Source organism: Neovison vison, chromosome 1 (genome assembly GCF_020171115.1).
Source record: "Neovison vison isolate M4711 chromosome 1, ASM_NN_V1, whole genome shotgun sequence".
Lineage (NCBI taxonomy): Eukaryota > Metazoa > Chordata > Mammalia > Carnivora > Mustelidae > Neogale > Neogale vison.
Window position 1 is genome coordinate 73743704 of NC_058091.1, and position 27877 is coordinate 73771580.

Genomic DNA, 27877 nt, shown 5'->3' on the forward strand with positions numbered 1-27877 from the left:
CAGACAGTAGTTGCTATTGTTTTGAGAAAGAGACGTCAGTTCCTCTGCTATTAAAATATATCCATGGGAAAGATAGAGTGTTTTAATTTATGTTCATTGGTAAAATGCATATGTGTACTTTAAAGAATGAGTAATTTCTCAATTGTAAGAGGATTTAAGACAAAACTAGTGTTTACACTTTAGTTACTATTCTTGATTTCATTTTGGTGATTCTCACTATATACCTTGAAATTATTACATGTGTACAATTATAAGGATATTTTCACTTGTCATTACTCAAGAGATAAAATTGATTTATATATGTGACTTGTGAAAAGTTTCATTACTTTTTAGTGATACTTATTTGTATACAGAATAATCACTTATAATGAGTGATGAGCCTTTCAATTCTCCTAATAATTTTCCAAGGTAGGTGTTGCCATTTCCATTTTGCAGGGGAGGAATGGAGGCTCTGAGAGACCACACAACTGGTTCAAGGTCACACAGGTTATGACATTTAAGTAACACAACTGGGATCTGAACCCAGACTGCCTAACTTTAGCTATAGAGAACTTCCGGTTTTCTTTGAGCTCTCCCTTTTGTGAGGATATTCTGAAACCTTCCTGGCATTAGATGCATTGATATATTCCTTTTTTCCTTCTCAATGCTATTTGTTTCAATATTTTAAGAACCACTAATGTGAACAACTTTTAATTCAGTAACATCAGAGTTCAATCTGTATCCTTTATGAACTAATAGATTTTCACGTTTGGGAAAAAGCAGGGTTGAGGAGCCCAGAGGACACTGCTGCTGATGAGAACTCTGTAGGGGCATCACCCTGAACCAACATAGAGGTCACATGCTCCCCTGCCAGTAATCATCTTCAGCCCACCTTTCTCATGTTGTACTTAAGAAAATGGGAACCCATGGGGCACTTGGGTGGCTCAGTCGGTTAAGCGTTTGCCTTCCAGTCAGGGCTCAGGTCATGATCGCAGGATCCTGTGCTCGAGTCTAGAGTCTCCAGTCTTGCACAGGGCTCCTTGCTCACTGGGGAGTCTGCCTCTCCCTCTTCCTCTGCTTCTTCCCCCTGCTTGTGCGTGAGCTCGTGCTTGCTCTCTCTCCCTCCCTCCCTCTTACGCTTTCAAATAAATAAACAAAATTAAAGAAAAAAAAAAAGGGAACATAGAGAACCCAGGTGATTTGCTAATGGTTAATATCTGGGACTAGAACCTTACTTTTACTATGGAAGACAGACCTTTCCTTAGTTATAAAGCAGAATTTGAAGATGAGGAATGTGGTTTAGACATAGACAGATTTCTGTTGCTGCAGTCTTTTGATTCTCTTTGAATCAATAATCTACCAGCCACTCATTACCGACAATAGTTCACCAGATCCTAGAGACATAATCACAGCAGAGAGTTAATGCCTTCTGTGACTAGTGTGGGAAATTTACCAGAGTTGATCATGAGATTTTGCTCAAAGTTGAGTAGGCTGCCAGTTTCAACATCATAATGTTTCCACATGCCTCAAGATCTATTACAGGAACATTTAAAATTGATGTTATCTGTGTCTTCACTTATGTTTCACCCAAAGTATAAATATTAATGCTACTTGTCATTTTTTCCCTTTGTAATAATTCTACTTTTATTTAAGTGCTGCATCAAGAATTTAGATTATCTGCTGTTTTCTGGAAGATCTCAGGGTAAAAGTCTTGAGTCAAAACACCTGGGAAGACATGACAGTCACTGCCACAGCTGTTGTGTCTTGGCTGATTTAACCATTTTTCAGCACTGCATTTGCACGCCTAGACCCTCCCAATAACTGGCTTTTTGAAAGAATGGAGACAATGACCATCACAGAAAGAGACAAATAATTTGGCCGCTACTGCTTGACTAGATAAGATTGAGGACAAAGATGAAGTCTGAAACCATCCAAAAGTCCTAGAACATGGGAATATACTTCCACTTAATATAGTTTTGTAGGAAAAGGTTTATTTCTCCTTGATGATATAAGCTGTAGTTGAAAATAGAATTATTTTCATACATGGGGAATAGATCTAGTTAGTTGAAACACTTATCTCATGCAGAGTAGGAAAGAAAACACCAAAGTAAGAAACAGAAATGCATCATTCAAAAATTTCATATCTTGGAAGACAAGAGAAGTGAAAAACGAATTAAGCCAAGCAGTCCATACAAACAGTACAGTTGGAGGAAAAAAAGTGACCAGAGATAGGCAGCCAGAAGCCAGACTCAACTGCCAATTCTTCTGAAAGCACTGATCTTTAGAGGGTCAGGAAGTGGGGGTGGGCAGAGCAGCCTTGCGTCTTGCCATTACGACAGAAAGGCTAAGGTGGGCAGCGAGATTCTGTGGGCTTGCTCAAAGATGCCTCCTCCTGTCCTGGGCTGGCTGTGTCCTCTGTGAAACACTGGGAAGGCATTCAGCTAGGTTGACTTCAATCCCCAAAAGAGATCCACAGACTGAGAAAACATGGAGAAGAAAAGGCCAAATGTTCAAAATGCAGGAGGAACTGACACATGCTAGTTTCTAAGCAGTGAAGGGGGAGCGGTGAAATCATTTCGGGAGGCCTATGCATCTAGAATTAGAATTTTGTTGATTAAGGGAAAAGCTGAATAAATGCCTCCTAATATGCTATAAGTAAATCTCTATCTACTTACAAAAGGTGGATTCCAAAAGCAAACATCGAGAAATGTAGTATGTTCAGATTACATAGGATACAGAATCCCATTTCTTAATTCATGAGTCTGTAAGAGTAACAATTTTCCAATAAAACAAAATGAACAAAAACTCTAAAAACTATCAACAAATATATTTATTGTGGTGGCTTTCCCCCCTACTAGATACACCTTGTTAGAAAGTAGTATCCCCTGTTAGTTCCAGGTGGTAATAAAATTGTTTTTCCTGCAGAAAACACATGATTTTGCAAACATGTTCTAGTCTCCTTGCTCTAGTTTTTGCTTCTCTGTGAAATCAGAATTTTCTTCTAATAAGTATGATTTTGCTTTTGGAACTTACAAGTACATGTTTACAGACTTATATAACCCAAGGGGTAGCAGAGGCTGAACCACACAGTGCTGACATTGATTAGAGATCTGTTCCAGGTAATCACAACCCTTCACAGTTTTGTAAAGCACAGAAGTCATCTCCAACGCTATGGTTTCTTCCACATTTTGCCTTTTTCCAATCCCACACAGTATGCTTAACTCTGGTGTACACTCTCATGTTTCTTGCCGAAGGACAGGGTGAAGGCAATAGAACCAATCTGAAAACGGTCGTTTCGGTGGTAGTAATTCCTACGATTCCAAATGCCGGGCCCTAATGTCTGAGCACTCTCTAGATCTCCTGGACAAAACAACACTGTTCTTTGAAAGATGTTTCTCTTCCCTGATCTCTTATTGACTTTGAAGGGATATTGCCTCTTCGAATTTGCAGAACTATATTTCGCTTCTTAAAGCAATAGCTTGAAAAATTATTTTTATAGGGAAAAAGATGTCGCTCTCCAGATGTCATCATTATGCTGTTACATCTTATAGCCTATTGATAATTATATACAAAATTTCTTGTCTCTTAGAAATGCACAGAAGCGTGTTAGATAACCATTTGAAAACATCCCTTCTTTGAACTTTTGGCTCTTTGTTGTTAGCTATGCTTGTACAAAGAATATAGCAACTATCTGGAATGTTGTTGAGACAGAGCAGTAACTGACACGTTGTCCATTTGTGGTCCTAATGGCTAGAGCACCTGTCCTGGGCATCTGGTTGAGATAGCAGCATCATGAGTTTACAACGATCTCATGGGACCCTCTAATGTACAGTGCTGACCGATACCGATTTCTGTTGTTTATCTTGGACCTTTCGCTTCTTCTGCTGCTGTTTGTCTTTGTTTTCTCGTTGTTCTGGAGTTTCTCTGCTGGGTTCCAGACCTTTGTTATCAGGTATGGCATCCTTACTTTCTTCTTTATTAGGTTTTTTCCTTTTCCTCTCCCTTCCTTTTTTTCCTGAAACGAAAGAACACCTTTTAAAAATACATTCAATCATGTTCTATCTGGTTATCCTAAGTTTTAAACAACAAATTTAATTTCTTTTAGGTTGCATATCAGACCATAGATACCAAGTATCTACTCGTGAAATCATTCACTCAGATACTTTTGATTAGATCTGTACCACATTTCAAGAAATGTGAACACGGAGCATAAAATATAATGAAGAAATTAACATATGATAGTTTTGGACAGTAGAGGGTTCTATAGTTATAAGTTTGAGAATTAATTTATATCATAGTTACTTGAGAATATTTAATACAAAGTTTTGAATAGAATTTGTGCCCTATAAGACATTTCTAATGTATGTATGTTATCTAACTCCTACTGAAGGCACTCCTTCGTATTCAAATTTTTCCAAGTAACAGATATTTGCAGTGTCCTGCTATAACTGCATGTCATATACTAAAAGAGACTTGATTTACATAACAAATATGCAAATACCAGGAGAAATGTACTCTATTTCAACACAAATATTTGTATGTTGAAATCGATTTTCTTTGCGATCACCCGCCGGGTGCTAACTATAACTTATCAATAACCCTATGGTATCAGCTATGCAGGCAGGAACATTGTGTCTCTCTCACCCAAATGAGCAAATATTTATTGGATATATACTGGATTCCATGGAGGTCCCTGATCTTGAACTGGATTTGAAGCACAGATATTTAGTTCAGATACAGAGTATGGGGCATTTTAAAAAGTGGAATCAATAGGACCTTAAAGGGGCACCTGGGTGGCTCAGTGGGTTAAGCCTCTGCCTTTGGTTCAGGTCATGATCTCAGAGTCCTGGAATAGAGCCCCACATCAGGCTCTCTGCTCAGTGGGGAGCCTGCTTCCTCCTCTCTCTCTCTCTGCCTGCCTCTCTGCGTACTTGTGATCTCTGTCTGTCAAGTAAATAAATTAATAAAATCTATAAAAAAAATAGGACCTTAAAGGTTTTTTTCTTTTTTTAAATTTTTAATTATTCTTATTTTTTTCTTTGACAGACAGAGATCACAAGCAGACAGAGAAGCAGGCAGAGAGAGAGAGAGGGAAGCAGGCTCCCCGCTGAGCAGAGAGCCTGATGTGGGGCTCGATCCCAGGACCTGGGATCATGACCCGAGCTGAAGGCAGAGGCTTTAACACACTGAGCCACCCAGGTGCCCCGACCTTAAAGGTTTTGATGTGGAAAGGCATTCTGCAAGGTAGACTAGAGCCAGGGAGATGAACTGAGTTTCCTTCTGTTGAAATTGGAAAATTGCTAAGAGTTTTAGTGGAAGAGAGTAATTTGAGCAAAGTAGCAAAGTGCATGAGGCTTGCACCAAACTGGATGGGCTCTTTTTATTTATTTAGTTTGTTAGTATGGTTTTAGTTACATCCATGATTATATATATCTCAATGAGAAATTACTGATTAAATCAGTATCATAGGAAATGAAAACTAGGACTTACTACTTCTTGGTGTGGGACAAATTCTGATAATGTGCATCCACAGAAACTAAGCCATGTAAAATTTGAAATTAGTATCTGTCTACAAAAAAATCATTTTAGACAAAGTATTTTGGAGAATTTATTTGTATGAGAGAACCAAAATATTTTATGTCCTGAAATAGGCTGCAAATATTGAATTCAGTGGTTTGGCTTTCTTCTTCTTGAGCTCTGGTTACAGAATCCTAGGGAGCAGTGTTATTAATACTGCATATGTATCCTGGGCCAACAAAGTCTCCTTGGATTAATGATTTTATGCCACAACTAGCTTGTCTGAGACTATATTTATAAAATCTTCCAACTACTTTTGAAAACTTGCCTTTTTGGGCTAAACATAATGCACCTCCAAAATCTGGACTCTAAAAAGACAATAAAAATGAGAATTCAGGCCACTGTAAGACAAGTATCAGTTAAATTGTTTTGGATATGTAGTGATGAACAAAAAAATGTTAGGGTTGACTGTTACGCATAGAGCTGAGCTACTTGTACACTGACTGACTGATCCCATAACTCTTTGTCCTTGAAAGAATTTGCTGGATAGATAAAATTTCTGAGGAAGGAATCCAGGTTTTGTTTTTTTCCTCATTCTGGCTTTAATTATTACACATTTGAAGTGTTGACTTGAATTTGGTAATTAAACAGAGAAAACTGAAGAATATATTTACCTTTCTGAATATGCAGCACAATTTAATTTTCATGAAACTGTACAAAGCAAAAGAGAGAAATGCTGGTTTTCATGATATATGCTTGGTTTTCAGAAGGACCTGGCTGTAAATGTTAGATTACATAGTATTTCCATTTTGAGGAGCATTTTGGAGGTGTTCAAGTTCAATTCTAAAAAAACTATCAGTGAAAATTATTCTAAAGTTCCATAAAAACTACTGACCCCAAACAAAAAGTTATTTTTATGGAAATTATCCAAAAGTGCAGTGTTTGACATTGTTCTTTTGATGATGGTCCAACATCTTACAGCTGTGATCTTAACCATAATATTCTGAACACATAAGAAATATATTGTTTCTTTCTTGGCCACAGATTGATTTATATGCTTTTTAGCCACAAGTGACAATATATTCAACTTATAGTGCATTTCTGTTTATTAGCAAACTGATACAATTATTTCTTAAGACAGGCAGAAACATTTTTGGAAGTAGCCTGAAACTCAGTATTATAGTTTTATTATCCAAGGAGTAACTATTTAGTCTGGGCGGTGAGGGTAAGGGGAGGCTCTAGTAAAGTAACAGGAAACTAGCACATTGTACATGATTGTTGCCCAATAGAGGGCTATTGCACAATAGAAAAATGGGATTATTATCTTTTACACACCATGTGTTAGTGGTTGGAAACACTAACTACCCTTTTGTATAAATAATATATTTTCCTCTCGTCCAAGAAATAAAATAGAAATGCAGGAGAGTGGCTGCATTCCACTAGAAATCACGTGCAATTTGGGAAATCCTGTAAGGTTTTCATTAAAGGGGACTTCTTTTTTCTATTCTGATGACTTTTTATTGATGTGGTCAATAAAAGTTGTTTTATACTTTGGTAAGTTTGCAAACTAAGCAAATTTACCACAATCTTACATACATGTTTGTGTTTCAACATTCACTGATTATGCATGTGTATGTGTGCACCAGAATTGAGTTGTAGAGTGTTCTAATAGTCGTCAAACCTTGATGTTCCAGGTATAAGATTGATGTTGGATAGAGACCTTCCAAGAGAAATTACTATTAGCAATCAAGTATGACCTGAGCCTTTATGGTGCAACATTTGTTTAAGATTGCTGTTTTTAGAGTCAGAAAAACATAGTGCTCAAATTCTAGGTCTGCCAACAACTAGTTGTGTAACTTTTGGCAATTTGTTGGCATCTCTCAGGATTAGCTGGCATTTAACATGTGGATAATCACTACTATTTGCTAAATGTTGTAAAGATTACACGAGATGCTTGTAAAGCACTTAGCATAGTGCCTGGCACACATTAATCATGGAAGAAATTAAAGTTAATGTTATTAACTCATTACAAAAACATGAATTCAGCTTCTACTCTATGCCAGAAAGTGTGCTAAAACTTGGGGATACAAATGAGACATGGAGACAGGCGCAATAATTATAGTTACAAGCAAATGCTAAAGTGGAGAGAGGCATGTGCAAGCTCCTAATGGGAGCACAGCAAGGAAAGCATTGACCTCTGCCAATGGAAATGGAAAAGGACTCCCCAGATGGGGTGATATTTTTGAGCCTTAAAGAATGAATGAGCTTTTGCCAGGCCAAAAAGGGCAAAAGGGGATGTCAGGCAGTGAACAGTTATGTCAATGAAGGCATGCAAGGACATGGTCAATCTGGGGAACTGAAAAAGTAGACTTCCTTGGTTTGATCAGAGTCTAAATATAGGACATTACTCAGAGAAGCTGGAACCATGTACAGGACTCAATTGCCATGTTGGGCGTTTGTCCTGAGGGTCAGTGATATTGAAAACCCGAAAAGGGCAAGTATCAGAATCTGACAACAGGGGAGAGTTTGGACGTTTCTGTGACTAGTTTAGAAAAGGCCAATAGGATATGCTGACATGTGATCTTATTTCTGATTTCAGGAGCACTTTTGTAATTAGAATCCATAAAGGGAGTGTATGCAGTGATAGGTACTTATTTTTGAGCCTTAACTTTTAAAAAAACTTAAATTCAATGAACATATACTGTATTGTTGGTTTCAGAGGTAGAGGTCAGGGATTCATCTGTCTTATATAATGCCCAGTGTTGAGCCTTAACTTTTAAAAGGGTAGCTAAAATTTTTGTGCCGAGCGGTCTAGCCACATTATTTAAGATTTCATTGCAAACCAGAATCACATAATTGAATAGGTGGTATTTTTGAGATACTGAAATTATTTCCTATTAATACAGATTTATCTAAGCACCCCCTAGGGCCTTCTGCAGGCAGGTTTCCAAACATAGATGACTTTGAGAAATACATATTCTTAGGCCCCACCCCTGGAGCTTATGATTCAGTAGGTCTTATGAGTGGCCCAGGAACCTGTAGTTAACAAGTTCACCCCGAGTTCTATCAAAGAATAAGAACCATAGCTGTAGATCGATAGAAGATCCAACTTCTTTAAATGTATACCCTCAAAGTTTATTTCACATCATATGGTTTCTTATTCAATTTCTTTATATATACAAAGTATGTTTTTTGAGGTACCATAGCTACTAATGTTTAAGGCAAGTTTTCTGACTAGGTGCATTTGAAACAGACAGCTAGATACAAAATGAAAATCAGTTTCAGCCTGTCTTTTTAAAACATGTTCAAATAGAAATATGAACTGAAAGGAATAAACATGTAAAAATGAACAAAGAGAGAAGGAAGCAATCCTGAATTTTTTTTCCTAAATTATGTATTTAAGTTCCAAGTGAAAAATGAAAACTATAGAAAATGTTAAATTAGATTTTAAAATGTAAGAGGGTTATAAAAAAAATTGCTTCCATAGAATCACAGACAGGATTTATTTGTTGCAAATTACTCAAATTGTGAATATCAGGTCACAATTTGGTGAATGCTTAGCAATGTCCGTGCAGAGGTCTTTATGAAGGACTTCCTGGTGAATTTCTTTCATGCCACCACTATGAGGAGCCATTGAGCTTTCAGTAGGTCCACTTCTAAGACAAGCTGAATTTTTCTCAAAAAGCTAAAATGTATCCCACACTCTAGATGGAGGACTAAATATTATTGAATCTATAACCAAGACCAATTAAATAAATATTCCATTAAAATGCAAAATGTATGGCTAGGTGTTTTCTCTTTATTGTTGTGGAATGAAGTTCAATTGGAAACACTTTATACCTTCAAAAAAGCACAAATCATGAGAAAATGGGGTTAATCTAATAATTTTTAAACCTAGAACTGACCTGACTTTAATGTATAGAGGATGAAAATTCCAAATTTTATTCCTTTTAGTTAATATATCACTTGGGAAATTTTGCAGAGGAGGGGAAATTGCTACAGTCTAACTTCTTCAGCAATTATGATCTGGTACATAGATACATGTAATATATAAAGGCTTTTGAATTGTGGGCTATACAAACACAGAACAGCCTGACCCAGTGGTAAAGAACACAGCTGAGAGTCAGAAAGGCCAAATTTCTTTTCAGCTGTATTATTACCATGTAGAATCAGGAATGTATTCAAACCTTTTTTGTTTTTTGAAAAATAAAATAGAAATAGAGCTGCTTGGGTGCCTCAGTTGATTAAGTGTCTGCCTTCCACTCAGGTCATGATCTGGGGGTCTTGTGACTGAGCCCTCCGTCAGGCTCTCCGCTCAGGGGGAGGCCTGCTTCTTCTCCCTCTCCCTCTGCTTGTGCTCTCTCTCTCTCTCTCTCTCTCTCTCTCTGTGTCAAATGAATAAATAAAATTGTTAAAGAAATAAAAATACTTATTTCCATGATATTACTCTGATCTAGGAATTTATAATAAATATAGTGAAAATATGAAGAAATGGATTTGTAAATAGACACTTAATTTCTCCAAACTAAAGTTTAAAACTATCTGAATTATTTATTCTGTAGTTCAATACCTGAATTGATTTAATTGTATTCCTATTTAACTTTCAAGATGCTTCTGATTAATTATTTGCAGAAAAATAATTTGGTATAAAATTACACACTCTATACCAAATGCTCTTAATTTGGGAAAGTACCTTGAACCATTTTTGCAAAGATAGCTTTGATCCTTAAAACATATTAAGATCAAAATAGCATTTTCCCACCAGTTGAAAAGGACTAATAGAAGAGATGCAATCTACTTGTGTTACATTCTTTGGGAATTCGGAAACAAGACTGTCCTGACTCTAAGACACTGAGTGTAAATTTTAGAAGGTGAAAGCAGATAAACCCAAATGTCTTAACATGGCACTCAGGGTCCTGGTCCTCTATCCAGCCCCTACTCACTTTGTCACTCCCTTCAATGGCCTCATACTTTTCTTTCTAGTCACCCCTGCACTTCATTCACCACAACCCACCACATTTACTGAGTCCATGTGTTTGATACATTCACTAGACTGCATTCTCTCACATCCCTTGCTCTAATTCAGCCTTTGTGTTTAATTCTCTGCCACGTATCACTCCTTCAGGGCGACCTTCCTCACTTGCTCACCTTTTCCTGGATTAGGTTACTTATATTTCTATCCTCTTTGCTCAGTAAGTTCGCAGTTAGTAGCCTATTGTGGTAATCCTGGTGAAGATGACAAGGGTGGTCTGCTTCTAAAAATAGTAAGACTAATGGTAATTAAAGGTTAACGGACACTTAGGTATACCAGTCATACTACTACTATTTTTTTTTTTTAAGATTTATTTATTTGAGAGAGAGAGAGCTTGAGCGACCAAGTGTGGGGATGGGTAGGGACAGAGGGAGAATGAAAGAATCTCAAGCCCACCCCTGGCTGAGCGCAGAGTCCAATGAGGGGCTGGATCCCACAACCTGGAAATCATGACCTGAGATGAACGGAGAGTCGCCCGCTCAAATGACTGCACCAGGCAGGCGCCCCTGTAACAGGTATGCTGCCAAGTGAGAACGCCAGGTCTACAAGCTCTACTATACCCTACACCTAACACTGGGGAAATGAGGCTCTTAACCACATTATGCCCTTCTGCCTCTGTGTCACATCTCAATAGAGCGCACTGTGGTAAAGCATCCTTCTTTGAGTTCACGTTGAAGCTACTTAGTCAAAAGAGGGGGGCAAGAAAAGTGCATGGACTAACCTAATAGCACAGAGAGTTTTCTAAAAATTATGGTTTAGAATATACTTTCTTAACCTCTTGGAATTTAAATTTTTATTTTTTAAAGATTTTATTTATTTATGTGACAGAGAGAGAGAGAGATCTCAAGTAGGCAGAGAGGCAGAGGGAAGCAGGTCAAGAGCCTGATGTGGGGCTGGATCCCAGGTCCTTGACCCCAGGACCCTGGGATCATGACCTGAGCTGAAGGCAGAGGCTTAACCCACTGAGCCACCCAGGCGCCTCTGGAATTTGAATTCTGAGCAGCAAGTGGCTCTTCAGATCCTAACAGCACTTTGAAAGAGATGTTTTGTGCCAGGACCAGCCTGGTCACTTCATTCTTTCTTCTTTCTTACTGCTACAGTCCATGTATTCTTCAGTATTTCCATTCCCTTCCCAGTTGTAAAGAGGAAGAATGTAGTATACGTGAGTTTTGGAAATTTTTTACCTATTGTGTCATTTATATAAAAATTAGAAACTTTGTTTTACTTTAAACTACCACTGCTACATTTCTGAAATCCTCATAAAATTATCAGAGATTTACACCCAAAGAGAGAAAAAACTGTACTGATTTAGATTTAAAAATCCCAGTGAGTCATGAATGCAGTCCTATTATAAATCACTTCATTTTATAGCAAACATCATAAACATTAACAATGACCGATTTTTAGAACTTCTATTTTCATAATCTGCTTTTGCATAATAAACTTTCTTTTGTTAGGTCATACTTTCCTTATGGATTACTTTCAGTTCGCCTTGATAGATGTTTTCCTCTGTTGTTTAAATAATTTCATCACTCACTGAAGATTCAGGATCTGAAATTCTGAATTTTCGTTCTGTGCTGACAGAAATTTTCATGGCCCTTTCACCCAAGGTAACCCTATTCCATCTCACTGCTTCTGCTGCCCAGAATCTTAGCCTGGACTCTGCACTCAAGAGGGACTTTAGAGTCCAGAAGAAACTGTTAAAGATGCTGGATATTGCATACTAGGCATACTAACATGCCTTCCTGTTATAAATCATCAGTGTTAAAAGAATAGTTAAAAGCACAAAGGAGAAAGTGCCCAAAGATTTTTTTACTATTTGCAATATTTGCAACCTACTCATTAGAAAAGTAAAGGGTATCCTGTATTTTATAATATTTTAAAAACACAGCAGGATATTACAATTTAGATACCTATTTTATTTAGGTAACCATTTTAAGTTTAGTATTCTTTAATGTAAACTTATTTCTCTTGAATCAAATACAATTTGATAAAAGTTCATTTGAAATTTCAGTGTTTTGTTTGAATGCAAAATCTCTTGACTTTGAAGTTCTATCTGCCACATTAGGTTAGATTACAAAACCCTTGGAAACTTAATCACGCACATTCATTTATATGTGGAAAATTTCTTGGTCTATGAAGAATGCGTTTTGAACTAGACCTTGGGTCTTATACAATTGTGTCTACTGGATTAGCTTGTAAACTTGTTCTGATTTTCACTTGTCAGTGGGTATGCTGGTAAATTTCAACTATTAAATCCAGTCAAATTCAGTACATTACTTCTGCCATGAAATTTGTAGCTAGTTTGTGAAATGAGTATTAACTGCTCTCTCAAGAAAAAATAACTTGGCATATGATATTCTGATTGCTTTATACACTGTTTATGAACTTATAATAGGGGGATTAATGTGTATATTGCTTTTCCTTAGAAATTTAGATAATGACGTGGCTGGCTGCATTATTTAAAAAATCACCGAAGCCTGCCTAGTTGCACGGCTGCTTGTCTTCCCTGAAGTTTTCAGCTTAGACCAATCTCCTCAAAGTATTAAAGACTATTTAAAAAATGAACTTATGTGTTTATCTTTTTTTATAACACCATCATCTTTTTATTGCCCATCTCAGGCTCATGCTGGCTGCTGCTATAGACCATCAGCTTATATCTCAAGGTACAAAATATATGTGTGTGTGTGAGTCTGTGGAATGTTTATGTCAAATATTTCTTTGACATCATCCTTAAAAAAGAATCTATTGCAGCCCATAATAGCTAAAATATGGAAAGAGCTAAGATGTCCATTGACGGATGAATGGACAAAAAAGATGTGGTGTAGATATACAATGGAATATTACTCAGCCATAAAAAAAAGAATGAAATCTTGCCCTCTGCAATGATGTGTAAGGAAATAGAGGGTATTATGCTAAGCAAAACTTATGTCAGTCTGAGAAAGACAAAAACCACCTGATTTCACTCATATGTGTAATTTAAGGAAACAGATGAACATAAGGGAAGAGAAGGAAAAGTAAAACAAGATGAAAACAGAGAGGGAGACAAACCTACATAAGAGAATCTTAACCTCAGGAAACAATTTGAGAGTTGCTGGAGTAGAGGGGGGCTGTCAAAGGGATGAGGTGTCTGGATGATGGATACTGGGGAGGGCATGTGCTATGGTGAGTGCTGTGAATTGTGTAAGACTGATGACTGACAGACCTGTACCCCTGGGGCAAATAATACATCGTATGTTAATTAAGAAAAAAGAAAAAAAGAAAATTCCTATCCTACACATATTGCCAGATTCAAAGTACATAAATAGTATCATAAAGAGGTTTTCTATGAGAGACTATGGACTCTGAAAAACAGTCTGAGGGGTTTGAAGTGGCGGGGGGGGGGGGTGGGAGGTTGGGCTACCAGGTGGTGGGTATTATAGAGGGCACAGCTTGCATGGAGCACTGGGTGTGGTGAAAAAATAATGAATACTGTTTTTCTGAAAATAAATAAATTGGGAAAAAAAATAAAGAGGTTTTCTTATAACATTATTTTAAAGTAGAATACATAATTGTCATTCAGACTACCTATTTTTTTTTCAAGATTTTATTTATTTATTTGACAGACAGAGATCACAAGTAGGCCGAGAGGCGAAGAGAGAGAGATGAGGAAGGAGAGAGAGATGGGGAAGCAGGCTCCCTGCTGAGCAGATCCCAGGACCCTGGGATTATGACCTGAGCTGAAGGCAGAGGCTTTAACCCACTAAGCCACCCAGGCACCCCCAGACTACCTATTGAGTGATTCCCTTAAGAAGTCTGGGAACAGTATTTCTTTAGTATTACATTATAATTAATTCCTTTTTAAAACTTTTCATGTTCTTGTGATAAATCGGGTTGCCTAATTCTGCATCAATTTAAATATCAAATGTGTATTTAACATATCACTAACCAGCAATTAAGTTCAAAATACTGCCTAAAGTTTAGGTTGGTTTGAAAATCTGAGTCTTAAATATTTTTTTCCCGGTTAACTTTATTTTCTTGCTCTAAATCTTTGTGAGTTGATAATCATGTTATCCCTGTCTTCAAAACACATTTTAAAGTAACACAATCAAGAATGCTTAAATCTGTGGCTTACCCAATTAATTTACCTTAGAAAACCATAAACCTCAGTTGTATCAATATTTGATTCTGAAAGTTAGTGTTTTTTAATTTTTTTCCTCCCTCCTGAGAGGAATCCTTACATATTCCTCTCAGAAGGGAGCACAGTATAATAGCAAGTTTTCATGCAGAGCTTAGAATAACATTGGCATTTGAATTTTCCCCATTTTTCTTTAGTTAGGTATATAGGCTCACAGTTCAGTCCTTCACACTTAAAATGAGTGTTCTGGAATTTGTTTAGGTTAAATATCCACCAAATGTCTTTTTTTTTTTTTCTTTTTAAAAGAGAATCACTAAGCCAAGAGCACTGTCTTTATCTTTGATAAAATATAGCTTTCCAATTAACAGGAAAGTCCTTCATTTCAAAAGGCTGAACAAAATGCTACTTGAAAATTCATTCCAGCTGGTTAAGTCGAAGAACTGAAAGAATTCCAGAGAAGGAATATTCTCTTGGCATTTATCATTTGATTTTCATTTGGATAAACTTCTGTTTGTTCCAAGAACTTGCCTCAGAATTTTGTTCTGCTGAGACAGAAAGAGAAGTGTTGATAGCCATGTCTGACTGGGCTCTACTTCCTCCCTTACTCAAATTGTCTACTCGGTTTTATTGACAGAAGGGGATGGCCTCATATACTTGCTGACACATTTGCAGTGATTGATTATACCAGAAATGTTGATATTATTCTAATCTCTTTTATCATTTCATGCACTAGTTGATCTTGAGGTCTAATTCTCATTCTATCACAGCCCACTCTTCCTTCCTTTGAAGCTTTTTATTGTTCTGTGGGGGGAAAAAATGAAACTCTAATCTGGAATTATATCACAGAGGGAAAAACAACTACCAAGTCTATTTAGCATGTGCTACTCCAGGATATTTTTAGTAGAGATGTCACAAACATTTATAGCTGTAATTTAATATTTTCAGCTATTTATTGATTATCTATGTAAAGTTCACCTTTTTAATGGACCTTCAGTACATTCTCAAATGTTTTCACCTTGCTTCAGTATTTAAAAATTTTTTTGAGTTACACATGCTATCTCAAACTGTTGATTTCTTAAACAAGGATGGAAAACAGAAAAACCTCATTTAGCTTCTACTATTTTAAAATTTGCAATAATAAGATCATAAGTGGCATATTTCACTTGTGGCAGATGATGCAAAATGTTTTAGGTACTTTTTATCCTGCTCTCTTGGTGCAAATATCTGTTCTTTTATTAAAAATACTTTCCACATGCATTTTCCAAACCCAGCAAGATAGCTTCGTATAATTATGTCATCCATACTGGTTACATATACTTGAGTGGAATACACCAAGTTTAATTTCTCTAAAATATACTGTGAATGGAATGTTTGCTAACCTAAAAATACAGGTTGTATAATTAAGTGAGGTTAGTGAGATCTGACCGTATCTCATTTTATGGCTTTCACTGTCCTTTTGTCATTCCACTCATGTGCATCAGGGTGGGAGAGAAGAGTCAGGAGGGTAGCCATATGTGTAGCAAATGTGTGTGCATGCTTGTGTGCATATATATAATTATATATACACATATATGTCTTTATAGGTTCCTTCCCACCATTAATGGAAAAGTTCTATTTTTCTGGTGGATTTAAAATATAAGCTTAAAGACAGAAAGCTTGTTTTGCCATTCAATTTTCAACCGGTCTTACAAGGAGATTCACCCTCTTGGGAATGTTCTTCAGAAGACCGATCCTTTAAAATTAGCAGACTCTGCCTGGCTGCATGACTTCTAACTTTCTCTCATCAAAGGTTGTTTCCCATATGTTAAATGAACACTGGCATCCTTTTCTTTTCTTGATGAACTTTCAAAATGTTGTGAGGAATATGAAATATAGGTCCTCTAATAGGCATCTGATTAATGCAGAAGAAATTAAAGAATTACTCTCATTCTTCAGATACACAATCTTCTTTCTGTATGTGGACTTTCTCTCTCAACACTGACAAGATCATTAGAAGCCCCATTTCCCACCTCTTTCTTCTGGTTCATTTACTAACTTGTTCAATTCCTTCCATTGTTTTTTGACCAGGTCCCTAAATTTATCATAATATATTATCACTGAAATGTATCATAATATATTATCACTGAATTTTTAGCTATATTCCTAGCCTTTTTGTAATATGTCATGGTGATACTGAACTATACTATTTTTTGTAATATTAGGAAGAATGTGTAGCAATAATTGCAAAAACGATGAGTTATTTTTGTAGAAATGCAACCTTAATCTTGATTCCCTATAAAAATATTTCAGGATGAAACACAGTTCACAGAATAGGTTATTTTGGTGGTAGGTAGATAATACTGGGGCTTCTAGCAGTGGGTTTCAGATTCATTTGCATAATCCTGTACACAGAGAACCTTGAGGTGTATGAGGCCCACACACCAGTACACAGGTAAGCATCACTACCATTGCTCCAAAGAGTGTGGTAGGTTTGTATTTTTTTTTTTGGGGGGGCAAGAACCTGTATGTAGTAGCTATTCAGTAAGTATTTGTTGAAAAACTTAAATGGAAAATAAGTAATACTCTCTTTTCCTGATTTTATGGCCATCATTTTATTTAAGGGAAGGTTGGGGAAGGAGGATGCTTCTGATGTTACTCTCACATATGCAAATATGCCATGATTACTCACTATTTCAATCAAACAACTTTTTTTTTTCTTAGAGAGAGAGATTGGGGGGTGGTGGTGATGGGGAGAGGGACAGAGGGGGTGAGAGAGAGAGAATCCTAAGCAAGCTCCAAGCCCAGTGCAGACTCTGACACAGGGCTCAATCTCATGGCCCTAAGATCATGAACCAAGTCAAAATTAAGAGTTGGATGCTTAACCAACTGGGCCACCCACGTGCCCCTCAAACAACTTGTGTTAACAGGTTCCATTTATTACTGTGCAGTACTCAGCCAGTAAGTCACTTCTGTTCCAGTATCTGCTTCAAGGGGCAAGAGCCCACTCCAGAAAGCTACACCACGCTCTCAGGGAAATAATCTTGACTGACCATGCTCTAGAAGATCATCTTTAGGACCAAACCAATGATGAGTAACTCGAATATCCCTAAGGCTGCTTCAAAAAGGGGCCTTAGAAGCCCGGATTGCAACAGGGAGGTAGCCTACTCCCTTCTATTTTGAGAAGGAATTTAAACTCTAAGACAGTTTCAGAGATTTGAAGGTTCTAACGTTTCCCTGAGGTGGGGAATGTGGACCATCTCCCAGCTCCAAACTGGGAAACGGTGGCCTAATAAAAAGTTTCTGAGAGTGGAGAATAAGTAGTCAGGAAGAGGGAGGGAAAGAAGTGGAGGAAGAGAGGAAGGGACTTTGGATGACTGTGAAAAGTTGAAAGATGGCAAAATAACCTTTTCTTCCTTATATTATCTTCTATAGCAGGCATAAATGATGCTTTATTTGGAGGAGTTGGGAATGTAGTCTTCCTTTAAAATAATGAAATATGATCCTGGCTCATCTTGACCCAATCTTGGGGCTTTTGAAGTGGAACTCCACAGTCTCAGAAGCCTGATTTTCCCCTTGATTTTGAATGACTGTGGCTTTTGTTGTAATTTATTGAATTTTGCTTTCAGTGGAATTCCACCCAAATGAAGTGCCCTTGGATAGTATGATGAAACTTTCAATTTAAGAGGGTGTAGCAAGGACAGCAAATGGTATGTGTAATGCAGTTAATGGAGAGAGAAAGTTCTAGGGAAGACTTAAACAAATGAGCTAAAAATTAAAGAAATTGTGACAGTTCCTGAAGGAATGAACTCTGTCTTACTCAATCGCCTTGAAAATGAGTACTTATTTGAACAGTTAAGAACCAAATAAGATGATCTTTGAAATAAAAAGGTCAACTTAAATAGAAAAAGAGTTTTAAAGGGATATTTTTTGATAACCCACGTTTTTGGTGTTTATTTTCTGAGCAAAGTGAATAGTCTTCCTGTGTGCCAGAAGACATACTGAAGTAGAAAGGGGAACATGTAATCATTGACTGTATATAAATCCTTCTCCTATCTTCAGGGACTTTTTAAGAAAAGGGGTAGTAGTCAGGAGGTGACTAAAAATACTGAGCTGTAAAAATACCGAAGGAAGGCAGAAGAAAGATCAGCAGATTTGTCGTTCTGCTGTTCTGAGGATTAGGAGGATGGTGGATAAGGAGACTCTTCTCCCTTACACCCGGGTCACCCTTAATCAAACGCATTTTGGGGCCTTGCAAACTCCGTTGGTACCTTTTAGCTGTAGCAGAGCCTTGAGGAGTTCAGCACATAATGTCTCCTGGACAGCTTTCCTTGACTATAACACGTCTGGGTATGGGTGTGCGATTCTGTCCAAACAGAATATGATACCTGTGATTTCTTAAAAAATCATCAAATATCAGAGATCACTTAGATGAGAGGTGATTTTCACTATTGCTTACAACACATAGTAAGCAGTTGCATTCTTTCTGTGTATTTGACATTTTTGATTCATACATGAATTGATACATTAACCCACTGCACAGTACTTGCAGTGGTAAAGTGTTTTGAAAATCCCTCCTTGCTTGTATATATCCTTCAAGATACATTTTGAAGGCTGCTTTCTCCATGAAGTCTTCCCCAATAATTCTCCAGCAGGTAAGTAGGGAAGCAGTAAGTATAGCTTCTATGACCTTGGACTTCGAAGGTGGATCTGAGTCTGATTCTCTGTCAAACCTCGGAGCCATTGTCTATTCTTGACTGATGTTACTTAAACTCTCATTTTTTTTAATGTGTGCTTAAAAATATGTGCGGCATTAAATTAAATATAAAAAATAAAAAATATAAATTAAATATAAAAATCTGAAATAGGTATCAGAAAATGTGCATTTTAGATAGATTTGGCTATGTTACTTTTCAGCTATGTGACATTAAATGAAGTACTTTCGATATTTCAGTTGCTTCTAACTTCTACGTTAGAGAGGATCTTTCCTATTACTCTGTTTGTGGTAGGCATGGGGAATAAATGGTACATAAGTACTTACAAAGTGGAAAGATTTATGAAGTTTTAACTCCTAAAATAATGATGATGATGATGATGATGATGATTTCTGTGAGAATACGAAACAGCTGAGTGAATCAACTCACCTTCAAAAATAAAACAGTCTTAATCTGACTAGGGTAAAACCTTAACGGAATTGAATTTTTTAAAGACTTTTCGTGGCAGTCCTTATCCCACTCGAATCCATCTGCTTTAGTAAAACTGAAAATTTTACTTCTCACAAATGTGCTCTTTTCATTCTCATTTAGTTCCAGCCTCTTATGCTCTCTAGAATGTATTTTTGCACAACTAGGGACATTGCCTTTCTTTGCTCCCAGTTATTTTGCACCGTGCTGACAGGCTATCTTCTTATACCACAGGGTGCTGGTCTGTTGTTCCTGTTAGTCTCTTGCTATTAAATCACACTAGTGCCTGTCCTCCAAAATGTTATAGAACATTATTTCTTTCCCTATTTCCTATTGCTTCAGCCACACTACACATCTCATGGTCACATCATGCTCTTTCTTGCTTTTGTGCCTTAGATGGTCCTCTTCAATGGATAGCCTCTCTAGCTGGAAAAATTCTAATTGTTCTATAATAGCCAATAACACTTGACCTCCTTTGTTCCCAGAACATCAGGCCCATCTATCTATGCCATTGCTTGCTTATAATTAACTTTACCGTTAGATTATGAACTCTCACAGGAGTCTCATACATACTTGCCTATCTCCCTTAGCATTTTTACTTCAAGCATCTAGCACAGGTCCTGGCATACGGTAGTTACTTAATATATAAAATCAAGTCAAAGGATGAATAGCGATTATGGTGAGTGAAATCAGTCAAGCAGAGACAGTCAATTATCATATGGTTTCACTTATTTGTGGAGCATAACAAATAGCATGGAGGACAAGGGGCATTAGAGAGGAGAAGGGAGTTAAGGGAAACTGGAAGGGGAGGTGAACCATGAGAGACTATGGACTCTGAAAAACAATCTGAGGGTTTTGAAGGGGCGGGGGGGGGAGGAGGTCCGGGTACCAGGTGGTGGGTATTATAGAGGGCATGGATTGCATGGAGCACTGGGTGTGGTGCAAAAAACAATGAATACTGTTAATGCTGGGAAAAAAAAAAAAAAAAAGGATGAATAGACAGAATGTTTAGAGCCAGAATCATGCAAAGCAAGATGAGTGGTGACACCATAAGGCTTAAACTGAGGAGTTTAATGACCATTTTATTCACAAGCACGAATTTTCTAGTAGGACAAGGTATTTTATTAGACTTACTTTTCCTCTGTCACGATTATATTGCTTTTTCAGTTTCTTTATGCTATTTTCAGTAAAGAAATCTTTTCTTTCTGCTGATGCTGTGATCTAATAAATAAAATTGTCCTACATGAGTCATGGTATCATTGCATCACTCCAGCTGGGAGCAGTGAGGATGCAAGACTTACAGTACCCCTGCAGGCAGCTTCCAAATTCTGGGCTCCGATTTGTCCTGATTAATATGCACAACACATGCATGCTGAGCAAGAGGGTCACAGATTTAGTCCTATGTTTCTACAGTCTGTTTATGAGAAGGAGTAACTTCCTCTTTAAATCAGTGGAAGTAGTCAGAGGGGACACACAGACAGAATAATGAAAGAACTGGGCAGACTTAGCTGAATCTGTCAACAATTTCTCATGAAGGAAATCATCACTTTGAGTGTTTGCTTCATAAGGATGAGCAAGGTCAGTTAATGTTTGTCCTTGGCTTGGTGACCACTTACCTAGAGTCCATTAAGAGAGTATTATGTAAATTGGGGGCCCTTCAGAAGTATGACCTGTTTTACCGTAACAGCCTTGTGGTATCATTCTGTAGGCAGATGTCCATGTCCTAATCCTGGAAGCTGTGAGTATGTTACTTTACACGGCAAAAGGGAATTAAATTGCAGATGGAATTAAGGTTGCTAATCAGCTGACTTTCAGAGAGTTTATCTGGGACCATCCAGGTGGGTGCAGTCCTTAAAAGTGGAGGAAGAGGCAAAAGGGAGGGTCAGAGAAATGCTATGTGAGGGGCGCCTGGGTGGCTCAGTGGGTTAAGCCTTCGGCTTGGGTCATGATCTCAGGATCCTGGGATCGAGCCCCGCATCGGGCTCTCTGCTCAGCAGGGAGCCTGCTTCCTCCTCTCTCTCTCTCTCTCTCTGCCTGCCTCTCTGCCTACTTGTGATCTCTCTCTGTCAAATAAATAAATAAAATCTTTAAAAAAAAATGCTATGTGAGAAGGACTTAATCTGCTAGTTTTTTACTTTGAAGATGGAGGAAGCAGCCTTGGGTGAAGAAATGTGGGCAGCCTTTACAAACCGGAAAAGACAAGGAAATAAATTCTTACCTAGAGGTGCTAGAAAGAAACACAGTCTGGTAGACACCTTGATTTAGCCTGATTAAGCCTGTGTTGGAACTAGAGTTCTACCTGTGGAACTGTAAGATAATACACTTGTGCTGTTTAAAACTCTAAATATTTGGTAACTTATGGCAGCAAGAGAAAACTACTACAGGCCCAAACTTTGTAATGGTTTTCTCATATTTAATCCATAAATATATGCCAAAAACATTTTTTTCCTTTTTTTTAAACAAGTCTGTTTATTGAAAGGATCTGAAAATATTGTAGTAAGGCTTTCAACGACATCTAACAAATATTCAAGATATTAACAATATGAAACATTAAGAATTTACTTCAAAAAATCCGACGTTTTCTAGATCATTCCAAATCATGCTGCTTTTGGACTTGGTTAATACTTTTTTTTTGTCTAAACCAGTGACCCAAATCCCAAATGCCACTGTCTTTTGGACCTAAAGCTGGGAGTTTTGGTTTGGGCCCCTCTCAGCCCAAGGGAGGCTGGGCAGCAACCCTCTAACCGCATCCTGCCCCTGCTGCATGGCCATGCGGGCCCCCTCCCTTTCCAACTCCAGGCCATCAGCCAAGAACCACCTGAGGGCCAGAAGCCCTGGAGCATGGATGTAGGAGGCCACGCTCAGACCGCAGAGCCTGCTCTACGGAGGCCCCTGGCTGAGGGTGGCTGCCAAAGACATTTTTAAAGACTGCTGGGCTACTATTCAAATGCTCTAGGTCACCTGAATGGGTCGTCTTGGTTATGAACAGCACCTAACTTGTCTACACAGACCATTAGAAAGCACAAGTACCTTAAATTCCTCTCTGGAAACTCTAATCTAGGAGATTTGGAGAAACTGAATTTATTGATAATAGATACAAAATAATAAATAAGTCAAAGGCGGCCAAATGTCAAAAAGAAACAGTATTTTTTTAAAGTTTGTGCCTCCTTCTCTTTATCCAACCCATATGAGAACCGTAAGTGTACCTTTCCTAAAAACTACCTGATAAATTGCAAACGAAATTGTGAAACAAGATGGGTCCTTACCATTTTATTTTGTACATATAAAGGGATTAGTGCATTTTCAGTGTCAATTTGTGAACAAGAGTTCCTATTAAGCAGAAATTCATCTGGACTGTATCATCTGCAGGATCAGCTTGTACAGAAATGAAAGCATGTGAAAACAGGGAGATTCTTTGAGAATGAAATTATGCCTTCCTCCGTGCACCCACACCAGTGTGGTTACAGAACTTTGGGGAATTTATTCCAATTTTTTCTGTACTCTTGGTGTTTGCTGCTTCAGTTCTTCCTATCAGAAACTCCTGAGGTCAGAAAGTTTTGCCCTTTTCAGAGACTTTTTTCAGCCGGTGAAGGTTTCTGAGCTCCCCAGAAATCAAAATGGGATGCTGCACTATGTCAGAACTGCATGTTTAGTCTGCCTTCCTAAAAAATAATCAAGAAAAGTTATATGTGAAAAGACACAGATGCTTCTTTCTCAGCAATATTTTCATACTTTTGAAGTATAATGTGAAAAAAATCCAGTTGAAATCTAGAACAATATGTATTTTGTTTATCCACATATTTTATTGATTTCATTTATAAAAGTTCACAAAGTATAAACATCCTTTGGAAATGCTGAAAATTATATACTATATATAACACTATGTTATATATAGTATGCAATAGAAAGCAATAAATATTATATCATGTGGATGCTGACTCTTAGCCCAGCATATTTTTCTTTGAAAATTCCTAAGAAACTGATATTCTACACTACTAATTCTGACTTATAACTGAACATATTTACAACATGTTTTTACTTAGCAGGGTTTCAATCATTTTAGGGAAATCTTTGAAGGGATACCTAAAACTAAGTTGCTCCCAGTTTAATCATATTAGTTATCTTTTATTTTTATGACTATGTGAAAAAATTGGGCTCAAATTAGAAGTGATTTAAGGCATACATTTTGTTATGAGGTTAGTAATTAAGAAGCTTGTGTGTATATCTCAGGGAGACTTGTCTGTAACTCTTAAAGTTGTTGTTCGGTCCAAATTCTATAAAGTGTCTTCACTTGTCAACTATAATATATGAGCTATTGTTTAAAATATATATAGTGAAATAGAATTTAGCAGTTTGAGATTTGAATTTAAGATAACTATAAAGATCTCATAGGATGAGCAATCTGGGAGAGCAGCTAAGTAAATATTTACTAATATTAAATGAATATCAGGTTTATGTCACACTTCATTGTTGTTTCAGAAATGAGCCAAAGGACTGTATCCCACAGATTATGAGACTGATACTACTGGGATCAAATTTATTATTTTATTCCATGAAACAAGCAAACAACAACAGAACCCCAATAACAAAACCAAAAGACCACTGTTTGGCTCTCTCTGACTTCTTTTCCTGGACAGCCATAAAATAATTGACTTTTGAGGAAAAAACAAACACATATGTAACAAGTTTGGCTTCTTGTGAGTCTGTTCTCTCTTTGTTTTCAAGCTATAAAAAGAGAGAAAGTAGATGCAAATCTTTTCAATTTCAAATTCTAAAACTTTCGGGTTTTGTTTCATCATTTCAGTTTTTTCAACCTGCTCTTATTACTCATTCCTAGAGTTGTGTACTATATTCACACCTTATCACTAATTTTCATGGAATACAGAGTCAAGTTCTTGGGACAAGCACTTATTACTGCCATGGGCCATTTGGTGTCAACCTCAAATCAATTCTAGATTATATCTGTATCCACATCCTCTTTCTGACAGGGTACTACTCTGTGGTCTTGAGACCAATATGTGGCTCCCGCCTGTAATGACCAGCTGGGTTTAGGCGGTAGAGCCTCACAGCTGACAGCTACGAGATGAATGTGCCCCTTCTGTACAGCTGAGATATGGAATTGCCACCGGTGAGCACTTAGGACAATTTGGTAGCTGGAAGGCTGAGAATTCACATTTGTGATATTTAAGATTCTAGTCTCATTGGCTTAGTCCCAAGAATTGGGTAACATGTTACAGTTTTTGATGATTTGTTGGTTATTTGTTATTCTTTTAAATTCCCAAGAAATGAGCAAAATATCCAGTGGAACACTGAAGTGAGCAATCGACTTAGCAGTCACTTTTTCATGAGCTAACAGCCATGGCAATCATAAAACTCCCAACGGCATGCCAATTTTGGGTCAGGATTCTCCTCAGTTGGAGAAAGGTTCTCCCATTAAGGAAAGACCAAGTTCAAAAGAAGTCTTGGCTTATAATGTAAGGTTTGAGAACAGTTGTGGGTTGGTGGGGGGTGGCAAGTAGTGTTTACTGCTGTCCTTGGGAATCGTAGGGATTATCAAGAGTGTAGTAATTTGGCTACAAGGAATTCATATTCTGCAACAGGTGTCACCTGAGCTAATTTAAGATGAATTTCTACTTTTATTTTAAAATAAATATTTAAACCCTGGTGCAGAATATTTCTTCTTATACTGTGTCTTGAGCTTTCTCATTGTCCAAACGCTGGGTTATTATAAATTTATTCTAAAATAGTTTTTGGTGACTCCTGAGATAAAATGCCTTCCTTTCTTCCTCGACAGTAAAACACATTGTGCTCTTTTAAATAAAGCTTGTTTTTTTCCACGTGTTTGATCATATCAGTAACGGTCATGAAGAATAGCTATCCTAAATTTAGGACCCAAAGAAGCTGATAGGAAGGAGTAAGTATTTTAGGTCTATTCACAAAAAAGGAAACAAATTTCTTGATACTGGAGCTTCCAGCCTTTTACTTACAGGCTTGTACCTCAGCTTCCTTTTCTGCTTAGTCATCACTTTAACTCCCACTCTGAGATTAATTGCATGACCCTTAGAGATGAATGATCTTCCACTTAATCTTAGCCAATGCAATCTGGACAACCTCAGGGTTGGTAAGGCTCCTCTTGGGTGGTTTTCATTTGTTTTAAGAACATTACAGTATCTCATAAATCTGTATTTATTATATTGGTGAGTAATCTACTATAATTAAATATGAAATGCTCAAGACAATGTCAAGGTAACACTGGGGTCACAAAACTTTTTTTTTTAATGGTGGTTTCACGGCTGCAAAAATACTCTGGAATTTACTTTTGTCTTTATGTCTGCATCTGTTTAACATTATGAAGAATCCAAGAGCATATCGTCTTCAGATGGATACTTTATAAGTGTTTTAAAATAATAGTGATGATTTTTGATGATAAATACACAATAGTTATAAGGAAATAATTTAAGATGAATTTTGGAAAGAGTATGGTTAACAATACCCTCATTCAATGTGATGTTTCCCTCACCATTATTAGCCAATTTGGTGAGCCAATCTTAAAGAATACAGTGTTTAGATATTTAAGATATCTAAGAATATCCAGAATTGATACTAAATCTATTCTTAGTAGTTTTCAGACTGAGACTAATATGGAGATGTATAAATCAGTTTAAGTTCATGAATTTGGAGACTATGATTTGGACTAGACTGTGATGTGTGTGGTGTTAACCTTTGCAGTACTGTCAGGGAGAAGAAGGGTTTGTTGAATGATTCAATATTGAACCAAATAGTTGTTTAAATTATCAGAAAGCATAAAGTCTTCCAGCACTTTGTACTCATTAACAAAAATAATCAGTGTTCTCAGAAGAGTATTATTTGGTAACTGGAGCAAACATCTAACCAAGCTCCAACTGGCAGCAACAGATTAACCATATGCAATTCAGGAGAGTAACACAGCTGAATGTCTTTCAAACATATTCTTTAATTCCCATGAGCAAAGCTCCTACTTCTTTGAATTTCTGGAGTTTTTAATATTCAGGAAGATACATAGCCTCCCTTGCCCAGAAAAAAACTGAATAATGTGTTTTGGAACTTTGATAAAGGTCCTTCAATAAAGGATCTCTATTTTTATTTCGAAGCAAGAAAAATAAACAAAACAAATGGGAATAGTTGAAGATAAGAAACACAAATAGAGGGCTAAAACCACAAATCAATAGATGACCACAGATCAATAAATAAGTCTAATACTTGGAAAATGTATATTTTAAAGGACAAATAAATTATAGAATATAAAGAGAGTGAGGTGAGCATCGATTGCTTTCAATAAGCTAGGGAAATCACTTCTTTTCATGTTGAAATGGGCACTAAAAAGTTTTTAAGATTAAATACATTTTCATGCATCTGTGGTTCAAGTCAGGAATATAAATGAGTGAAGTCTAACAGTTCCTTACTCATATGATGTTGTGGCTAGTTTAAAGAGCAAGATAAAGCTGCCCAAAGATAGAAAGCTTCTCCATAAATCTAAGCACTATTTCTATCAGACTTTCTTGCAAACTGGCCTAAGACAATTTTACTGAATACTTCAAATGGAAATCTATATTGTATGCCCGAGAATAAATACAAATAGATCATAAAACAGGCTTTGTTTAAGCAATGTGTTGGTGACTATGTTTCCAGTTCTCTGACTCCATACATACTATTTTAAATTACTGTGCAGCACACACATAATTTAAACTTTGAGAAAAATGAAGACTAGTTCCATCCTAATGGTTCTAGAGAATATGGTGGCAGTGCAGTCAAGCGGAAAAGTCACAGGACGTCTTCCCATAAGGACAACAGCAACAAAAGAAAATCCAGCATAGAAGCAGTTTCATGTTTATCTATTGCTCTCATTTATTAACATTTCATGCTTCTTTTGCCCTCTTCATACCTCTTGGTCTATTCCTGACGGAAGCATATCCACTATTCCAACACTACGCTAAATGCACAAGCAAGGCCAAAATGGCAACCACCAATTTGTTCATACTTCTGTTAGGACATCCTTAAATTTGAAAATCTCCAATTATGTTTCTGGTCCTTTAG

The 27877-nt window shown here is 37.1% G+C and overlaps 1 protein-coding gene across 2 annotated transcripts in view; it reads right to left on the reverse strand.

The window, feature by feature from the left end:
- Positions 1-2791: 2791 nt before the first annotated feature.
- The window catches only part of RSPO3 (R-spondin 3), an 89133-nt gene continuing 64047 nt past the window's right edge, over positions 2792-27877 (reverse strand). Inside the window, exons 5-6 of one of the 2 annotated variants that reach the window (XM_044249386.1) lie at positions 18893-18987; positions 3978-3994 (exon numbers count right to left, since the gene is read on the reverse strand). In XM_044249386.1, coding sequence (XP_044105321.1) covers positions 18896-18987 — 92 coding nt within the window. In that variant the 3' untranslated portion in view covers positions 3978-3994; positions 18893-18895. Of the gene's footprint in view, positions 3995-18892; positions 18988-27877 lie in introns of both variants that reach the window. The other variant, XM_044249375.1, reaches the window with a different exon arrangement.